The 20,250-nt window shown below is 41.6% G+C and overlaps 7 protein-coding genes and 1 non-coding gene across 8 annotated transcripts; 5 read left to right on the top strand and 3 right to left on the bottom strand.

Moving 5' to 3' along the window:
* Positions 1-1,871: 1,871 nt before the first annotated feature.
* Positions 1,872-3,920, top strand: VTP21DRAFT_1137 (uncharacterized protein; the record flags this gene model as incomplete). Its single annotated transcript, XM_069390806.1, has 1 exon — positions 1,872-3,920. One exon carries the CDS (start codon positions 1,872-1,874, stop codon positions 3,918-3,920), a length of 2,049 nt encoding a protein of 682 aa, XP_069251258.1.
* Positions 3,921-5,237: 1,317 nt separating this feature from the next.
* Positions 5,238-6,998, top strand: VTP21DRAFT_1136 (uncharacterized protein; the record flags this gene model as incomplete). Its single annotated transcript, XM_069390796.1, has 6 exons — positions 5,238-5,554; positions 5,628-5,680; positions 5,738-5,855; positions 5,918-6,093; positions 6,158-6,603; positions 6,678-6,998. 6 exons carry the CDS (start codon positions 5,238-5,240, stop codon positions 6,996-6,998), a joined length of 1,431 nt encoding a protein of 476 aa, XP_069251257.1.
* A 280-nt stretch (positions 6,999-7,278) lies between these two features.
* VTP21DRAFT_1135 (uncharacterized protein) lies at positions 7,279-10,569 on the bottom strand (the record flags this gene model as incomplete). Its single annotated transcript, XM_069390785.1, has 4 exons — positions 7,279-8,121; positions 8,204-8,391; positions 8,462-10,289; positions 10,420-10,569. The coding sequence occupies 4 exons, from the start codon at positions 10,567-10,569 to the stop codon at positions 7,279-7,281; spliced, it is 3,009 nt and encodes a 1,002-aa protein (XP_069251256.1).
* A 245-nt stretch (positions 10,570-10,814) lies between these two features.
* On the top strand, positions 10,815-11,591 carry VTP21DRAFT_1134 (uncharacterized protein; the record flags this gene model as incomplete). Its single annotated transcript, XM_069390774.1, has 1 exon — positions 10,815-11,591. The coding sequence occupies one exon, from the start codon at positions 10,815-10,817 to the stop codon at positions 11,589-11,591; it is 777 nt and encodes a 258-aa protein (XP_069251255.1).
* A 302-nt stretch (positions 11,592-11,893) lies between these two features.
* On the bottom strand, positions 11,894-13,362 carry VTP21DRAFT_1133 (uncharacterized protein; the record flags this gene model as incomplete). Its single annotated transcript, XM_069390763.1, has 8 exons — positions 11,894-12,264; positions 12,328-12,401; positions 12,459-12,626; positions 12,687-12,732; positions 12,793-12,878; positions 12,936-13,065; positions 13,138-13,175; positions 13,232-13,362. The coding sequence occupies 8 exons, from the start codon at positions 13,360-13,362 to the stop codon at positions 11,894-11,896; spliced, it is 1,044 nt and encodes a 347-aa protein (XP_069251254.1).
* Positions 13,363-13,861: 499 nt separating this feature from the next.
* On the top strand, positions 13,862-14,608 carry VTP21DRAFT_1132 (uncharacterized protein; the record flags this gene model as incomplete). The annotated part of the gene is made up of 1 exon (XM_069390753.1): positions 13,862-14,608. One exon carries the CDS (start codon positions 13,862-13,864, stop codon positions 14,606-14,608), a length of 747 nt encoding a protein of 248 aa, XP_069251253.1.
* A 3,425-nt stretch (positions 14,609-18,033) lies between these two features.
* Positions 18,034-19,546, top strand: VTP21DRAFT_1131 (uncharacterized protein; the record flags this gene model as incomplete). The annotated part of the gene is made up of 3 exons (XM_069390742.1): positions 18,034-19,016; positions 19,085-19,193; positions 19,256-19,546. 3 exons carry the CDS (start codon positions 18,034-18,036, stop codon positions 19,544-19,546), a joined length of 1,383 nt encoding a protein of 460 aa, XP_069251252.1.
* Positions 19,547-19,800: 254 nt separating this feature from the next.
* On the bottom strand, positions 19,801-19,872 carry VTP21DRAFT_t147. Its single transcript has one exon. It is a non-coding gene; the product is annotated as a tRNA-Asp (tRNA).
* Positions 19,873-20,250: the final 378 nt, after the last annotated feature.

The raw sequence follows: 20,250 nt of genomic DNA, 5'->3' as shown, positions 1-20,250 counted from the left end.
AGTTTAGTTGTCCTGCATGTGACGGGGGTTTTTAGTTGGAGAAAGATTTAACTCCTTATTGATTTATTACAATCTCATATGTACGTATATATATCCAATAAATGATGACGTAACTACGTAGACACAGAGATTAAGAAGATCTGAAAGTAACATATGTAACACTGCAGATATCTCGATGCGACTGCAACAATATAGATATAAATCTCCAATATTATAGTAAAATCTTTGAGAGCTAATAATTTCCTTTCCACTACTTTTACTCTATTTTCTAGCCTAAAACTTTCCCAATAATATTCCAGTACTTACTCTAATATTTACCTCGATATTTAATATAATTATCTTAATATATAACCTAATACTTACCATTATACTTACAATAATACGCTCCTTAAGCCATACTTGAAACCCTATAATATAGTTAGTTGTGCTGGCGGCATTTTTATCCACTCTTAAACCCTCTTAACACTTTATTAAATAGTATAGAGAGGTCTGCAACAGCGTTTGAAGGTAGGAGGAAAACATCAAAGGGGAAAAGATTTTGCTTTGTCTCAATTTGGCTTTAAATCAAGCAGATTTCAGAATAAGACTAATGTACTTTTAAGAATTTTCAGAAGGACTAGTTATCTGGTTTACACTTTACTGCTCGATTTATTTTTGGAGTGAGAGTTGCACTCTCTTGATTATTCGACTGGCCCACATACATTCGTGTACCGCCTGTATAACATAGGAACCCATAAATTAGTAAAGATAATAGTTTTATTTGTCAACTCGATAATACCTTGTCAGGAATGCGATACAGATTTTGGCGCCTCCCACCGAGCAGTACGCGATTTGTTATTGTTAAATCTCAAGCCCAGTCGTCTTAGAAATTCCCGTGGAAACTACTCAGAAACTACAGAGAACAGTAAGTTTTTTTTTTCCTTATTTCACTTTTATTGCTCCTTTGAAGGATAGCAAGCTGCCTTAGATTATGATAGTAAGGGTTTTCAGTGTGTTCCAAAAATTGAGAAAATAAAAGCATTCCATCTCGAGAATAGAAAAAGAAGTAAGCAATGCTGCCCAATTGCTCTTTGTTAAGCAAGAGAAGATGAAGTTACCTTCAAAGCCTTCTTGCTATTCTTCCGCGAAGCATTATATAGAGATAAAACCAGCATCAAACTGGGAAACAAACCAGAGAATGGAAGTGGAAAGAGATGTCATAATGGATATAAAAGTAAGATATATAAGGTATATTAATTGGAATATAATAGATATAAAAATATGATGAAAAGTTGAGATATGTAAAAGTCTTCGAGAATTATTACTCTTATTGAATTTTTGAAGGAAATATTAATAGTAGCGAAAATTTATGAAACTTTAATTTTTCAATTTCTGAATCCAGTATGTCTGATCAAGATTGGAATCTCAATTCAAAACTCTTAGACCTTTTCTTTTTCTCACCGCTCGTTTCTCTTTTCACTCTGCCATCGTCCTTTCGCCTAACTTTTCATTATTTTTTTTTCTTCATCACTTACAACAAAGTTTGATCGACTATTTTTCTTCACTTTCCTAAGTCGTGGTAATCTGATCCTTATTTGGCTTGCGCATGTCATCATCGAAAAGAACCCTTGAATTTCCGGATATAAGTTCAAGTGAATGCACCGGTTTTTGTAAAGGTGAGCCCAGCCTCTCTTTATTCTCCATATTTCCTCATCGTTTCCATTGATATTACATTGGCGGTTCTAATTCTGTTGTATATTTCTTCGATGTTTTTATTTGATTAGAAGTCAAACAACTGATATTTTCTTCGCGTTCGCGCAAGATTGCTATTTCCAGGATTCAAAAGGCCGATTTCCATGAATCCAAATTTGCCATTATTGCCAACTGCGCCTATGAGCGCCTTTCAAATCGTTTTGCATTTTTTAAGGGGTAAAATTCGCTCTAGTCTTACATTCTATGAGATACTTTATCGATACAGGGCGGCCGAATCCATACTTAATGAAATAAACATACGCGCACAACATCTTGCAAATAGTGAGCAAGATTTACTTGACGACTCTGGCATGCATTTAGACGAAGAAGCCTTTGTAGATCAAGTACTTCCAACCAGGTCCAATATGGCAACCACCGCAGAGAGTGACTCTGCTTCAACTTCTTCTGATATTGAATCAAATGACGATGTGGGAATTTATGTCCAAGGTCCACAGGGCGTTGGCAAGAGCCACTTATTGCTCCAGATTGCTGCCTATCTTCGACTAACCGAGCCTACTTACCGAGTAATTTATATCAGTAATTGTGAGGTTTGGAAAACTCGTAAGAGCTACGGCGCAAGACTTCGGTTCCTACTACATGACATTATGATGGCTTTTCCAGATGACACAGAAGTGCATATGCTTGTCGATAAACTCTACAGAATGACACGAATGTATCGGGATTACAATCTTGAAGAAGAGACTGAACTCTTTCTTGACGACCTCAATACCATATGCGACTCCAAGAAGCTTATCCCAATCTGGATTATCGATGACCTCAACAAGTTGAAGGAAGAATACGACGAGTATCCATTTGTAGTCTATAAGACGGTACTTAAAGAGTATGGACACGTTGTGGTTCTGTCTTCATCTAGCAACAACACGAGTAAACTCCCAGACGTGATAAGTGGTTTCAAGTCATTTCATTTTATGAATCCCTTTGATGATTTCGAGGCTAAAATGTTCATCGAAAACAGATTTGCTTCTATCGCACGACAAATAGAAACCACTCCAAACAGGTTTAAAGCATTTCCAACTGAACAAGAGTTTGATGCGATGCGGCAGGTTACCTTGTTTTATCCACTTTTGCTCTCTGGCCTGTGCGAGCATCTTATCTTATCGTTAAAAGAAGGAGAATTAAGCGAAGTGTCAGAAAATTATCGCCTCGACTGGGTTAAGAATTGTACGGAAGCATTCGCTACTAAAACTCGTGGAGATATTTTTGAAAACCACTACTGGTTTTTAAATGGGAGATTTGTGCACGTTGACGCAGAAAGGGTGAAGGCAGCTGCAACTGCCGCGATAATGGATATTGGTATTGAAGCCGGCACTTACACGCTCGACCGGAAGTACATGTACGAGGAGCTGTCGCCTTCTTCTCGCTACGCTAAAATCAAGTTTTTCAATCCAATTTTTATGGAAGGAGTTCGATCCTATTACGATCGCAACCTCAACGCCCTCCTCAACTCACTCAAAACCCTCATGCTAGCTGGTGTTATGTTGGGCTCTGGATTTGGCCAGGGAGTCGAATGGCTCGTTTTACAAAAAGCCAAAACATTAGGGTGTGCTAAAATTGACACTATTAAGTTGAAGCAAGACAACAGCTCCAACCTAATTCATACTGTAGGTCATATCAATTTTAATAATCTAGTTCGGGAAGAGCTTTACACTTTGAAAGAAGGCAATGTGGACACTCTTGATACTTCTACAAACCCAGACGCACGCAATTCTAGATTTATTAACGACAAGTTTGACACCCCTGAGAAGAGGTCTAAAAACTACCTCCTTATACCTACAACGAAGAATTATAAGGCAATTGACTATGCGATTCTCCGCCGCGGCCCCATCGCTCAAACTGACGAGCTTGTGCTTGTGCAAGTCAAAATGACGGCCCCCGAAGGCATCGCAGGGGAATTCAAAAACTGGAAAATGGATGAAGCACGAAAGTTCTGCAATTACTACATCAATGGCAATTATAACCAACTCCGAGTAGTGTTCATACTTAGGCCTGCCTCATATGTAGAAATCCTCAAGAAGAAACAACGTATACGTAATGGAGTGTACTATAACTCTATATACCCTGACGGACACGATACAAGTGAATTATGTTTTGAAGTAGCATCTGTTGCCGATATCGATGGGCTCGATTTCATTAGGAATGCCAAACTGTCAGATGGTAGCTTGATTTGATCCCCAATAATATTTGAAAGATTTTTTGCACAACAAAACTGTTTTGTGAATATATGCACTGTAGCGATTCTTTTTAATAGACTTTATTTTACTTTATTTTACAATGGTAACCCAAGGTTCTCTCCCTGGATGGTATCTGCTCCTTCGGAGCCCAAATCGTGCTTCATCCATAGTTACAGAAAATCAGTGGTGTAGCGGAAGATGACGGGTCAGATTCAGAAAATCCTCTATTGGGCGCTCTTGCTTTTCGAATAAAGGGAAAAAGTACTGCCCTATTGTCATTTAGTCAGAATACCAATACCGTTGTCGTGAACAATCTTCGAGGAGACAAGGATACAAACGCGGCCACAAGACTTTGCGGGAGTGTGCTGCATTATGGCGGATTATCAACCCAGCATTGAGACTCATAGAGTAGGGGTTGATGGGGCCGTGTTAATGCGTATAATATGTCCATCTATTCTATACCATGTCTCTGGCGGCCTTGATTTTATATTTTGGTAAACCATTTTAAGCGAAGAATAGTGCTCAAATTTAAAGGAATCTTCATAACAACTGCATAGGTGCAAAAGCATATGCCAAATGAAAACTGTGCTACTTTTTTTACTCCGCTGTACTGCATGCTCGCTTTAACTGGATACTACATCTAGTCCGATGCAGTGAATTGATAAGTTTTAGTCCTCTATGGCTACTGTTTACACATCAGTCATCTCTTGTTCTCAGGAGGCAAACTCGTATTATCGCGACAAGCTACTTACGACTCATGTAATCGTTGTATACTAACAAAAGCGGGTTATTTTCCCAAATTCAACATGTATATATACATTGTTTGGCCTTCACTTTATCCATTTCTCCTCCTTTTTATTAGTTTAGTAAATATAGTCAATTAGACTCGTGTTGAGCATCGCAGAGTCGATTTTGTTTGAGTTAATCGGAGTGGGAAACTTTTCACTGTAGCCTATAGGGTATAGGATGAAGACGTCTATCAAACTACTTGCTACACGGGAAAACACCAAATGGGGTCAAAGTAGGGAGATATGAAAAATCGAGGAGGCTCGTCAAAAGTATCAGAGTGTCGGCAAGCTTCTTGCCGATGCCCTCCCTGGCCCCTTCGCTGCACTAAACAGTTTAGCTTCTCTTGGGTGAGTTTAAGAAGGCATAGTCATTTTCCGAAGTGTGAACATTTTTCCCATGATCTATAACGAGAGAGGAAAAAGGAAAGTGGCAACTTTATAGCATTGATCCCGCGCCATCCAAATGGTACCAAAAAGGGTGATGCAGAAAAAAATTTAAGGCTTCGGAAATACGGGAAAACACCAAATGTCCCCGCATAAGAAACTCTTGTGGGGAAGACTTAGTCATCATACCTTTGGCAAGGCATATAAATACACTCTCTGTGGTCAGGGTATCAAGCAGAGAAATCGCGTTCTATTCATAAATCAACCCTTCAGTACCAGCATGATTGACGCCCAGCGCTACCTTCACGAACCTCCAACCGATGTTGAGGCCATTGGCATTCCGGCCACCAAGTCTCACATCCAGACGAAGCCCCTCCATCTGGAGCAATCGCGCGCGACAGTCCAGCGCTTGTTGGAGCAGAATCACCATGAGCATCATATCGAGTACAATGGGGATAGGTATGTCGTCGTCTTGAGAAAATATAATCCTAATGAAAGACACATTGGTAGCTTGAACGCATCCAAACTTTAGGCGCTTCTCCAATCACGCGGTTCACACGCTCTTGACAACCTACGCCCTTGGGGGTGGGTATTCTATGCTTTACTTTGAGACAAGTATCGAATAAACATATCACTCTATAGCCACTCCTAAACGTCTCGAGGAAATCTATAAACATTTCCAGTCCTTCCTCGATCCCCTCCCGCAACCTAAGATTGAGATCAATGAAGACAACTTTGATAAATACTTGGGAAAGCGCGAGTAAGTCCCCACTTAAGCTCTGTTCCATAGTATCGATGTCTAATTAACCCCCAATTGAATAGACACTATCGCGACTATCTCGATTTCTTTGACCGCCTGATCGAAAAAGAGGGCATCAAAGCGGTATTTGACAAGTATGGACCGGGCTTCTTCCCATATTCAATCGGGCAGGCTATCCATCCCTTGATTCACCTGGGATTTGGAATGGAATTCAACAATAAGCTAGTTGTTGCCGAAGGTAAAACGAGGAATCTATTTCGAGTCCTTAGCAAACTATTCATTGGTTCATTGTATTGCTCTAGCACTTGCATTTGCAGCGTTTACGCATTTTCCATACGCTACGGTGGTAGTCCAGACCTTCCCTGAGCACGAGGATCAGACTGGGAGCACGTCTTCTGGCAGTACCCATTCTGGCGGCAAATCCATCCTCGAGATCCTCGACGCCATTCACAAGGACCCTCGCATCGACAAGATATACACGCACAATTGGAATTCCATGCGCTTGTCGTCCCACATCCAGCGCGTCCTCGACCTGGGAGGGCCTGTCTTGCAGGAATATCTTCAACAGTGGGAGTTCCCTGCTGATCCAGTCAACGTAGTGAATCAAAAGTTGCGAGAACTGCTTCGTGCATCCGCGTTGGTCTATGCCTCTTCTTGGACGGATAGTCCTCGTCTGGATTTCTTCCTGATGCACGTGTTGACATCATCGCACGCAGTGAGGGTACTTATACCCTTTTTGTCGATTAAGGTCGGTGGCCTCTATTATTGGACACAACAAAAAGCAATACTGACAATGGCAGGGATTATCATTTTTTATTATAGGACCGTGTCAAGCTGCTTCGTGTACACTTTGTCGCTTTAGTTGCCGTCTACATCACGCGGAAGCGCCCCGCCATTAACGCACAGAAAGTGCTGGAATACATTTCACCTACCCTCCCCCAAGGTGAGGACGAGGAGAGCTGGGGATGGAACCGAGCTATAGAGCTCGCAATCAACCATCCTGACGAGCACTTCCCCAAGGTAATTCGTGCCCTGAAAAAGGATGCGGAAGACTTCGGCGACGAGGATAAGTTGTTTTTGCGAGCAGCGGAGATGACCTGTGATGTTGTGAAGCAGAGTGAATGGGGGTTTTTTGAGGATTGAAGTATTGCTCTCGGACGGTAAGAAGGCCATGTTGTAAGCGAGCCGATGAGCAGATAGGATCACTCTGACAGATATTATTCGTATAGCTAAAATATTTCTCCCCACTCTTATACATAGGGAATTAGTTATCTATAACTTTGTCTTGATATTGTATGTTTTTAATTGCCGATTTTTAATTGCCATGTATTATTCGTGGAGGTGTGTACTCCATCGATAACGAAAGAATTTATGATAAATATATCAGTGTATGTTTCTTTATTTGTGGGTGCTTGGTAGTTCCTTAATCTGCGGCCGTAAGCTCATCCAAATTCTCACCGCCCACAACGCCACCTGCGATGGCTTTTTCGGCCTCCTCTACCTCCTCTTCCATGATCTTCGCTCTCCGCAGCGACTGCTTCGCCTCCTCTATCTTATTGTGCTTTTTAAGCAAGAGTGCCAATCTTCTTGCCTTTCCCGCTGCGACCCGCACTTGATCGAGATAGGCCTCCATCGTCAGCTGACCCATCTGCACCTGCAAGACCAATAGATTCATCTTGACTTCCAGGGCCTGCTTACGGTCAAGTTGGTCCTCATACTCGGCACTTCCTGAGTCCATTGCAGCAAGTTTGGAGGAGATGAGCCCAATCTCATGCTCGAGCACATTGTTGGAGGCGATGGTGTCGGGATTATAGAACTCGGCAAGGGCCGATTCCAATTCTTGGCTAGGGGCTGATTTGGCGGGGGAGGATTTGGTAGGAGTCGCGGTTTCGGCGAGTCGGCGTGCAGGGAGAGGGGTGGAGGGAGCTGAGGGAATGGGTGAACTATTGAAGCCGGAAGGCGAAGTCAGTAATTGAGATGCTGAGCCGGTACGGGCCGAATTTTTCGATGGGGTAGAGACAGGGGTAGAAGGTTTAGAAGTGGGATTTTCCCTAGAGGTGGTAGCGCCGGTAGCCATGCCGGGAGATTGTGAAGAAGCTGGAGGGATAAGTGAAATCTCAGGTGGTATCGGATTGGCAGGGTTGAACTCGTCAATCACAAGCCATTTATCGGTCTTTCGCAAAATCTCTGTTCCTAGTAGTGGTGTCCGCAGGCATATGCGGATCTCGAGTCGACCACCTGTAGGTCGTTTATTATTGTCTAAGAGCTAAATTCACCAAATATAAAGTTAGCATCAGATGCGATGGAGAGCTGAAGAATTTGAAAATAAAAACGGGTGCCATAGATACCTCCACCACTTCATGGATCTCGCATTGCCGCAGCAGTGGACTCAGAGTGCACTGGGCACGCCCGAGTGAAACGGCTTTTCGGAAAAATCCGCGGTAATGGAATACCTCAAAGGTAGCTTTCTTCCGCTCAAGATGCCGCTGAAATGCCTTGTTTCGATCGATCGGTATACGCTTCTTCACAGAGAATTCTATCATGTTAAATCTCCAATTTGTCAATACAATATGCTGTACAGTGCTACCGCAGGATATATAACGTACCTGGATTGGGTCCTCGCTTCGCAACGGAAGACGTTTCTTTTCCCTGCCCATAACCAGGATTGCCTTCGGGCGGCCAACCAAAATCGAATACAACATACGCTTCCGTTTCTCTACCAGGCACCTCGCGTGATCCCAGCTCCACTCCACGTATCACCTCCACCTCCACCTGGCCCATGTCAATATCTGGGAAAGTGTTTTGCACCTCATAGCAGATGGAGTGGTAGTGGAATGCAGGGACTGGCCGCCCGTGGTCGCGGTGGGAAATAAGTGACTGCAAATCAGCTTCGAATACTTTCTTGAGGCGATTGAAGCTAACTGCTTGCTGGCGCTGGCCACATCTGAGGTAATGGCCTGCAACTGAGAGGCACGATTTAACTTGCTCCTCGAGCTGGAGAATGAGTTTAGCATATTGCTCTTCTCGTGAGAGTGTGGATGGTTCGAATACTAAAACATTATCATTCCTAATTCCTTCAATCCCCTCCTCAGTTTTGCCGTTGCCAAGACCAGAGGTTTCGGTTGGTCCTTGCGGCTCCGTCTTAAGCCTTTTGCTCTCTGATTCAGTTGGATCGGTCGCGAGCGTGGGAGGCAATTGTGAAGGCGACATTGAGGAGGGGGAGGCCGGTAAATCATTTGGAGGTGTAATATCCGATGGGTCCGATAGGGAGTCAAGTTGTGGCTCGTCTGGAACAACAAAGTCATGGGGTAGAGTTCCTATTGATTCCAGTTGACTGATGGCCACTGTGATAGATTTGGATATAGAAAGCATTTGTTTGGCACGTACAATGTTTCCCAATCGTTTAAAATGTACAGCGGCCTTCTTGTACTGGTTTTGACGAGTTTGCAGTGTCGTCAGCTCATCTAAACCAGCAGAGTCAAATTTTGCACTCGATGTGACTTCAAAGGTCTGACTCGTACCAGAAGCTGAAGCGGCTTTTTCTGGTAAATTGTCCAGAGATGTCATTGATGATAGTACATGTTGCTGTTCTGGTTTCGGAGGAGGAGAAAATGCCGCCATCATAGGTTCAGATGTAGCATCTTGGGTTGATACTAGAGAGGAAAGTAGATCTGAGGTTGTGGATGATGATATTTGCGTGTCTACTAGCGTCTGTGTGGTGAGATTTTGAGGTACGTCGACGGTAGGACCACTCGAGCTCTCTTTGTTCGCCTTCTCTTCACTTGAAGCCTTAGAATGATTCGTCTCCACATGATCGCTATTGTCCAATAACTTTTCTAGCTGCGCTTGCATACGTTTATAGTTGCGCATTGCTGTTAAAGCACCCTCTCTATCCCCGCCTCGCTTCTTCAACACAGCATTTGTTCGCTCCATTTGAATATGGTGCGCAAGAACATCGGGGTCAGTACATTGAAGCACGTCTTCAATGTCAGTCAGCGTTTCGGGTGGTTTCGTCACTGGAGGCGGTGTTTTCTCGGCCACTGAGGAAAACGAGATCAAGTCTTTAGGAATGTCGGGTTTCTTTACTATCTCTTTTTCCTCAGCATGCACCTTTTCCTCTATCAATTTCTCCGATGGCTTCTCCATCTTTAGATTCTTCTCCTCATTTGCTTCCACATTCAGAATCTCCTCCTCCCCTAATTTCATATTTTCTTGTAATAGCTTCAGCTGTTCTAAGAGATCAGGATCATTCTCATCTGCTTCCGTAAGGACTACATCTCCAATATCTTTCTCTATGCCGCCATCTAAAAGAGCATTAACTGTGCTCCAATCAATGTCGGGTTGTCTGTTGGCAATCGTGTTGTGTCTTGGCGCGGGCTTTGGTGCTGGCTTAGCCTTTGAATCTTCGGAGACTGTAAGAGCTTGCAGTTGTCTCTATTATATGTAACAATATTGTGTTAGATAAATTCACTAAACTATGATAAAGCGATACGCATTCAGCTGGATAATTCTAGAGGTATCCAGTAGATCATCCAGAAAAAAAGGTAAAGAGATAATTAATTACAAGTAGATCAGGATCATTCAAATCGGCATCGGTATATTCTTCTCCGACATCCAAGCCAATCCCGAAGCTATCGGATGTATATTCGAATCTCTCCTGACGCGCTTTAGAGCCTTTAGACGAAGTGGCTGCTCGGGAGGACCATCCAAACATAATGAATTATGGGAGTGGGACAAAGAGTGAGAACGTAGAATACCGATTTTAGGGTTCAGTGGCAATTTGCATTAACGCTATGCCTCCTTTTTTACTCTTGTTTCGTAGCTTTTTTTTTCCGCACACTTCCTGCCTCGCCTCCAATATGTATGTATATTTATTAAATACTACCTAATCTGTGCTTTTGGTCTCTTTTTTCTTCCTTTCTCTTCGGCTCTCGAGTGAGACTAATTACTCGAACATCGATGTTGGCAATGACGCCTAAAACGATAGGCCTGCTTGTATTCGCCTTATGTTTACTTATTTTTGCCGAGGCTTCGTCGAGTATTCTAACCCAGCAAGAGCTGAAGCAATGGATAGAGAAAAATGGAGTGAATCGAGGCCTTCCTCATTTCTTTTTCTGGCGTCGCCAAGCGCCCTCCAGTGAAGGTAACGACAGTAATGTGGAAGGCGATCCCACAACTCTTACTAGCGACCCTACTGAAGATGAAAGAGCCGAGAGTGCTGAGAGTAGTTTACAAACTTCTTCGGCTCCCACTGGGACCATTCCCACCACGGCTTCTTCATCGGTAGATAATTCACCCAAAACCACATCTGCAAACAGCGAGACATCGCCACCCACAAGTTCAGGGCCGTCCAGCTCTCCGCCTTCCTCGGTATCGGACGCATCCTCCTCGAGCAGCCGCACGCTCACGTCCTCGTCCCCCATGACATCTCCAAGTGGAAGTACTAGCGAGATCTCAGCCACTTCGCGACTGGATGCCGCGACTTCGACGGCTTTCACCACGGCAACTCAGGTATATATCCCTCCACAACAAGCCACATCTCCAACTTCGTTGCCCTCCCAGGATGTGGTCCTTGTTACCATAGTGGCTCCGAATGGATCCGTCGCAACTATAACTAGTCCCAGACCCGCTGGTATTCATGTGCCTACCCTTATCGGAAGTGCTAAGAACTCTCAGCCAGTCATGTCGGGAACAATTGTATGCTTGGCTCTTGCGATTGCCCCGTATTATCTCTAAACAAAATCTTATGAAGAGCGTTCCAATTGCTTATCTATTCTAATATACCCTCATGGGACTCTATCTACGAGTACTTGCATATCCATATTGCTTTATTATCTCGGTGTGTTCTATAATGGCAAGTTTCAAAAATTACATTCTTTATTTGGCCTAATTTTGTGGCGGATTTGTGTGAGAGGAAGAGGCATGCTTTAATCGTAAAGTAGGGAAATAAAATAAAGGATTTAATATCAGTCTATGGGTGGTAATGTGTATAAAGATGAGGTGGTTCGTTCAAAGTACAAATTATAAGTGGATATCCACTATTTCAGCCCCATGACATAGAATGCTGCTTGCAGCACCACAAAGATGATGGGATTCCATACAACCAAATATCGGATCCCGTCCAACAAGGAGAGGTAGAGTTGCTGCTGCGTGTCCCAAGGATTTGTTCGGAATTCACGGAGATCCACTTTCTCTTTGCAATATGGACACATGTCCTTTTTGCCAATGATGCACCAGCCGCGTATACAGAGTTCGTGGAACATGTGTTTACAATTGAGTTGGTGAACTGGCTCATGCTGCAGCTCCTGCAAGGCAGGCTCCTCCTGTGTAATTGGGGTTGAACCAGCTGGTCCGGCAGGTGCGCCGCATATGGCGCAGGTATTTCCTCGTAAATGCTTGCGTGGAAATCCTAAACGTAGGTTTTAGCGAATGAAAACTCAAATCATAATCTATAAAGAAGCATTCAACCTACCTTCTTTTGAGTAATAGCCCAGATTCGAAGCCATTCGAACCGAAATAATCTCCACGATATCCCGTCCAAGTACACTACGAGTAGAGGTGTTAGAAGTTCCCTCTTCTTGCAATATTTAAGCGTTGGCTTACCCAAAATAGAGCCCATTGCAAAGCAGCACTATGCCAATATCTATCGCAGAATCTCCCGAAACAAACAAGGGCGTAACATTGAAGAGGGTAAGCATCACGATGAGATATCCACAGGCACCCACGGCGAATGAGATGGAATAAACCCAAAAATAGAATTTATAAACGATTCTAATCAAATATGAAGATACAGTTAAAGTGGGAAAAAAAGGTGGCCTAAGGCAAAAGTACCTTGGTGTGGTATGATGCTGGGGGATTTGCATAGCTCTGCGTAGGACTACATAAAAAGTAGAATAAAACATTCATGAATCAAAGAGAGTAAAAACCGATTGCTTACCCCAACTATTTGCTACTGAAAAAACAGACCAGATAACCAAAAATCGCCACCATTTTGCTATGAAGCCGATCACGAGCGGAATTATCCTATGAAGCAAAGAGTTTAGATCCATCATAATTCAACGAGATGCACAATATACTAACCACAATCCTCCTAGGCTTATAATCTGATAGGATGACGGATGTTTTCGCTTCCAAAAAATAATAATAAATTGGAAAGCAATTAATGTGAATAGCAAAATGAGGATCATAAGACTATGAGCTGTTTCATGTCCTATATAGATACATTAGTTGTTATTCAGCAAGGCAGGACGACAACAACAAAAAAACATAAAATAGATTTTACCTGCATGCTCCTTGAGAAACTTTTGCTCCCGCTCAAATCTATTTTCAATTGACATTCGTAAGTTGGTGAGCTTTGCTGCTTAATGCGGACTTACCTTGCAATTTCTTCAGGTGACATCCGGGAGAGAATCTCCGGTGGTAATAGTGTAGTGAAATTCTGGGGCGTTATGCTTTGCTCTGGTGCCGCCTCCACGCCAGCGGGAGCCGGAGATGGGATATTATCCATTTTGTATAAGCTATGGATTAATTGATGGGATGTTTGCCTAAAGATGCCTAGCGGTCTATGAATTTTGGATCCCAATTTTATATGCTAATTATTTAGCTAGAACAAAATATTCAAATCGGAAATATATGGCTTAGAAAACGAATATTCGGAAATGGTTCAAATGTGCAGGTAGAACAACGCGTAAAACGCGAAAGTTGAAACGTAAAAAGACCTAACTCTGTCTTTTTCCGTGATTGCATCTCCCTTCCAATCTCTAATCCATTTATTTCTCTCTCTTTTACTGATAATGGTTTGATCTTTCTTTCATTTTTTTTACTCCACATTCTCCATCCCATCGTTCTACTATTGAATTACTAAGTTCCTTTCGCTTTAATAATTTATTTCTATAGCTTCTACAACTGACATCCAATCGGTGAGTTTAACCTTTACATATACTTTTTATCTATCTTTATCGGGAAATGCTGATTGGCATGCTCTATAAATATCATTCCAGTTTAACATGGCTGCCGCAAGATCCCGCAGTTTTGAACACAGTGCCAAAATTGCGTACGATTCCTACGATTCCATCGAACATCACCGTCACATTTGGGACAAAGAGAATGTCGATCCTCTGACACTTGCATTTGCACGCATTCTCAACATAAAGGATCTCTCTGATATAAAATCAACTAATGTAAAGCAGTTTGCTAGTAATGCAAAACACAAATCTAGCTCTGGGACGAGAGTACCGCTTAAAGAGGTGTTGCTACCGAAAGGAAGGGAAGCTGAGCTGATGGTGAATTCGGAGCTTGTTGTCTTTTCGGACAATTCAGCTGAATCATCTTCAGCATCCCCATTATCATCCTTGACTACCTCCTCCTCCGCCACCACCTCAATTACTGTTGAAACTCAAGAGCAGAATGAGACGCAAGAAAGAGATCAAATTCAACAACAGCCTCAGCTTATGAATAGCCAGGGAAATCTCGTCAATCGTGCTCCTCTTGCACCCAGGCCTCGATCGAGGATGTCCAAATCATCCCGCTCTGAGATTATAATTCAGCGTACAGAGAACTTGGCCCCTTCTCATCAAAGATCTACTCTATTACCTGAGAAAAAATCGAAGCCAGCCAAGAAAAAATATGATGCTACTACGAAGACGAATGTCAACACCCCAATTATAGCTTCAGCTACTCTTTCATCTATGGGCATGTTTGCTCCCATGCCAGGAAAAGATAAGAAAGTAGCCGCAATTAGACATATGCGATGACCTAATCTTATATTGTTTCCTTCTCTCTATCGTATTTTTGCGGATGTTACTTTTGCTCGCTTGTTCTTTTTCTTTTTATTTCGTGTTAATATCTGACTGTTGAGACTATCCTTTCTTTCTATATATAAATCTTCTTATATATATTTTTTGCGTTTTAATACTGCCTAGAGTCGTATTTTGCAAATTTTATAAAACATTATAATGCAACAAGATCGAAGTTCCAGATAACATTACCTAACAAACTAGACTCGGCACAGCTAATAATATTTGCATCTCAAGATAAAACCATTCTTTGGATGCAGTTGTAGTAGACCAATTAATAGAATACAGGGGTACTTAAGGCATTTTGTCGATGTGCTAATTCATATATTTACCCCCACTTTGGAACAATTACAAAATTATCCAATCAAAATGAATCGTAATCCTATTCAATATAGTTTGCTCTTTATTATATTCCTATAATTGCTTATTCATTCTAAAATTGCAAGGGTTATACTACATGTTTCTAAAACCAAAACATTTCGGCGCATCGCGGACGGGCAGAAATAAAATTACTCTCTGAGCTGTTGTCTGGTCGTTAGAGCAGGGTCATGTTGTGAGCCTCCGGGGTGCTTAACAAAATATAAGTATCGTCGCCAATCTTAAAAATGAAACTCCCATTCTGCAATAATAGCTTGCAATATGCGATGTTTTTTACATTTAGCAATAGTCATATTGCTCATTTCTGCAGTTAGTTATGCATTGCCACGACGTGCTCCACTAAACAGGTCACTAATTGGGCCCGGGGTTAACAGTATTGTAAACCATAGCAAGAGGATACTTAACAAGCTGGCTCAGGAAATTCTGGAAAAGCGTGCCATAAGTGTGAAAGGAAATATTACAGTAGCGGGACACCAGCAGATCGGAACGGTATGGAAAACAAACTTCACACGCATAAAATATCAGATCTAACTATGGGTATTTAATAGAATAATGTAGTGAATTCGACAGAAACTGGTGAAGGAGGCGGAAGCTTAAGACAGCAAATCAGCAAACCGAAACCTACTACTTCGACTACCACTTCTAATTTAATTGTCTAATAAATTTTGGTTAATTCAGCAATTCTGTTGAATGGAGATTCTCCCCCCTCCCCCCTTTTCTCAAGTAATCAACATGTTGGGTAAACCGCGATACCATTTACACAGCATTTTGTTATTCTGTTGCCCAAGGGATAAACACTGCATATCAGTAAGAAGAGGGAATTTTCCCATCTATTCTTTTTTTTTTGCTAATACTTATTTGCTTGAAACGAAATGAAACCAAAAAGCCTGAAGTTAAGATCGAACATTGATTAAAGAGAAGCAATGGTTTCCTAGAATGAAGCGTTATAGATTAGTCTAATGGAACTGAGAAGCCTATATGAAACAATCAAGACGAAACTCAAGACCATTGTGAATGGGAATTTTTTTTTTTGCAAAAATCTATAGGAGCATATCATCTTATCGGACCATGCTGAAATCTTGTTATAATTTTGTGTCATTTATGGATATGCATTGGTGACGGTATGTTTTCGCCGGCAATAACAGAAATTACTTTAGTGAAAAAATAGCGCATACGTGTTCTATCTTCATCAGAAGAATAAATATATTCAGCCTTATTCGAACTTTCTAATCTCTCCTTTTAATGAATATATTAGATAAAATTTCTCAATGCTTAACAGTGTTAATTTCTCTTATCAGACGCAATAAGTCTCTGAATAGTTGAGTGAGATCATCTAGAATCCCAGAGGGGATTTGTAGGCGTTTACAAACTATGGAGCTCCAAATAGCTATGTGGTCGTTTTGCCTAAGGACATCTATTCTGCGAAATATTTTCTGAGCATAATATTATATAATTGAACCATATATTATATAATAATGCGCTAGTTAGGGCGTATTTTCGGCTGATTTCTGTTACGTTGCATCTATTTGCGCAAATAATGAAGTATAATGAAGGTTAATGAACTGTAAACATGAAAAAGGGAATGAGTCACAGAGGTGTAGATCGCGGATATGTATTGCTATCCCACGTAAATTCTGTCTAAAGTTTATATTCTTTAAACTGTAAGTGTTGATCATTACTCCTTTTGTCTTCCTCAAACGTAATTGGCCTTTCGACTTCATCCATTTTTTGAATGAAAATGTACTGTGATTGTGTTCTTTCATCCAATTAAGCGTGGGAGCCTTTATTACTACTCCTTACGCAATTACATAGAGATTATTAAGTGAGGACACTTTCTGGACCCTCTATCCTCTACTGTATGCTTCGCAAACAATCTTCTGAGCTAGCCGTCATTGCAGGTTATATTATATCGAAAACAATTAAATCAACGTGATGGAAATTCAGCCATAACTACACTACCTGGATTGATCTCATTCGAACATTATCAAAACTGGCATAGTACATTACCAATATAATTATGAACACGGTTTGTTACACGTGAAAGGTATATTCTCTTAATAATACTATATCCTGCGCAATATCCAGTGTTAAAAACTTCTTCGAGGAATGGCAATGAATGAAATTTCCTTTTGTGCCTAAGTTCTTCTTAGACATCAATGAGCAGAGGATGCAAATTTTAGTCCTAGATGAGAGTATATACATAGAGTTTTATTCTATCACATATTAACCATAGGAAGTAGGAAGAAAAAAATCACAAAACTTTCTAGCTAGAAAGAGTACGAATGGGGAATGTATAATACAAAATTATGTAGGCCTAGTACCAATTATCGCATCAGAACTCATTTAAAAGCACGTATATGTGGAGGCTCTCTAAGAGATGGTTTTGAATCTTGGTGGACTATATAGAAAGGAATAATGTGGCAGCCTATTATTCGGCATGATAAGTGAAGAGATCACATATTTTCGCAACCGCAAATGCAGCCTCTGAAATGGGATCAGCCAACTGTAAATTTTTTTTACACTTTGTCTAATAGTGCAACCTTCAGACATGTGAAATTTAGTTTCTTATTGAAGAATTTCAGTCTTCACTATTAATACTCCTGTTAGCTCAAACTTCGGATTTGTAAGAGTGTTTAAAATGGCAACTAAAATGAACGCATATCTAAACTTATAATCTCATTTCATTTATTTTCTTGACATACTCAATCATATGGGTATATCGTGTTTCGTAACACAGTATAGATTTATTCGACAATCATTCACAAATACAAGGTGAATCCTTGAAAAAAACATGCCATACGCCTCAAATAAAAAACATTTCCGAATTTATACCTTTTTGTGATGTTAGTTGGAAAGTGTACGAAAAGTGAGCGTTGGGTCTTCAAATTATTATAAATAGCGGACGTGATTCCACCTCTTTCTTACACCTATATTTCAAGTTTTCATTTTTTTTTGTTCACACCCTTACTCCTTTTACTTCTTTCAAACAAACGGTTTATCCTAGTATGAAGTTCGCGTTTTCCCCTATAGTTGCTGCGATTGGCCTCTTGACTTTCTGCCAGGCCGCTCCAAAGCGAGCCGATGAGGTTCAGATTGATAAAGTGGAGATAAAATACATTGATCTCGACTTCACAAAGGGAGATGCTTATAGTCCTCTAGCTTCTTCCGACTCTGTCACTGTGAAATACACCGCATCGGCAGAGTTGGGTGATGTTTCTGTCTTGAAATTCCAATCCGGTACCACTCTTAAATATGAGAATGATGATCTTGCAACCATCCAGCTCTCTCAAGAGAACCCAGAAAATCCTGCCAAGGGGGTGGTCGCTATCAAATTTAAGAATGTTCCGCTGGTCGGAGCCGCTGATAAACATGCTCAAATTCGAAATATTCTCAAGAAATTTACAACTGACGCATTGGTTACGTCTGTCCTACACGGTAGTGCGAATGTGGTCGCCAAGACGTCGTCAGGGGAGCGACTTTTTAATAATTTGCAAGTTCCCCCGAGCCAATTACCGCTCAAAGGAATGAGCGGGTTAACTTCCGTGCCACTTAAGGTTGACAGTGTCAAAGTTGTAGGTGGAACTGCTGATGGCATCCAAATTGACATGGCATCTACTCTTCAAAACCCGTCTGATATCGCTCTGAACCTCGGTGATGTTAGTTTTGGTGTGCACTTCCAAGAGAAAAATATCGGCGGGCTTTCCCTTAAAGCACTGGAACTTAAACGCGGCGAAAATAAACTCACTGGGCGATTTGTACTTAATCCCAAGGGAGATAGTGCTGCAGCTGGCGAGAAGGCCCTCGAGAATTTCCTTGAAGGTATAACATCTGATATGCTGGTAGTCGGTTCAAAGGACTCAACCCCTATCGAGTCGCTCAAGGATGGACTCGATACCCTTAGGATCCCCGCCGCAGTACCAGGGGTTACAGAAAAGCTGATCCGTAATGCAACTGCAGTCGCCAGTATAGATGCTATTATTGATAAGAAGTAAGTAGTTACGAAGATGCGCCGCTTATCCCGAAAACAAAGCAATTAACTACTTATAAAATATCTAGGACTAACTCGACGGTGGTTCTGTACAATCCAATTGATACCGCATTTACCATCACACACATGAAAGCCAATATCACCTACCAGAATGGTCCGCTAGGAGAGGTTGACCAGGTATGGTTAGACACAATCATATCATTATCAATTCTCGATTCTAAATTTTATTTTAATATAAGGACACCAATATGACTATCCCATCGCATCAAGAGCAAAAATCCCAGATTCTCGAGACAAAACTTACCGCCCCTGACGAAGTATTAATTGATATCCTCAATAATCACCCAGAGGGTATTGAGGTTGATCTCGACTCGGTGGTGACGGCTAGAATTGGCGATTTTGTGGCCCGTATCCCTTACAAGCAAAAGAATGTGCACCTCAACTTCTCGACTGACCCTTTTAATGCCCAACGCAAAAATCAAAAGAAAAAGGCTCCTTCAAAGGCAAAGCCTACACGGGGCTCCGCTTAATCAAGCGTAGGGAAATTAGTTTTGAATTTGCTTCGGAGCCTTCATTGACAAGATATTGAACTCCTCACCCCTACTAGTTCCTTGATTATACTATCGCCGCTATCCTATTGTTATGTAATAATTTCTAGTTTATTTAGGAATTAAGAGATGTTTGTCGATTTAAGTATATAATTAAAGTTAATAAAACAAACCGATTTAAATATAAAGAGCTAGACTTCAAAATATAGGCTTCAGTTAATAAAAGTAAAATAATACTCTCCGGCCGGGAATTGAACCCGGGTCGCCCGCGTGACAGGCGGGAATACTAACCACTATACTACCGAAGATATTTGCGTTTTGTTGTTATGTGGAATTTAGGAAATGTGGAGAAATAGCACCGAAAATCTCAAACTTGATAGGAACTTGCCCCAACACCGCCATACCTCCTCAATGAGATACTAACTTTCGTACGCTGGGGAGGACAAATCGAGTGCAGATCGCTCCATAATCAAGCTTTATTTGACAGGAATATTGGAAGGCAATCGGAATTGGAGCGTAGATACTCTGCGCTCCCTACTGAAAAGCTAAGGAACGCGTGCCACCGCCGATACTGCAGCCGTTCTCTTGGATGGGAGCTCCGTTACCTCAACTTACCCCCGAGCTTAGTTGCAAAGGTCACAGAGTGTACTGATATACCGCAACAACACCCTCACCCCCGTTTCCAC

Source organism: Calcarisporiella thermophila (assembly GCF_041956535.1).
Source record: "Calcarisporiella thermophila strain CBS 279.70 unplaced genomic scaffold VTP21scaffold_11, whole genome shotgun sequence".
Taxonomy (NCBI): Eukaryota; Fungi; Calcarisporiellomycota; class Calcarisporiellomycetes; order Calcarisporiellales; family Calcarisporiellaceae; genus Calcarisporiella; species Calcarisporiella thermophila.
Note: the sequence above shows the minus strand (reverse complement) of the source record. Positions and strands in the feature narration are given on the sequence as shown.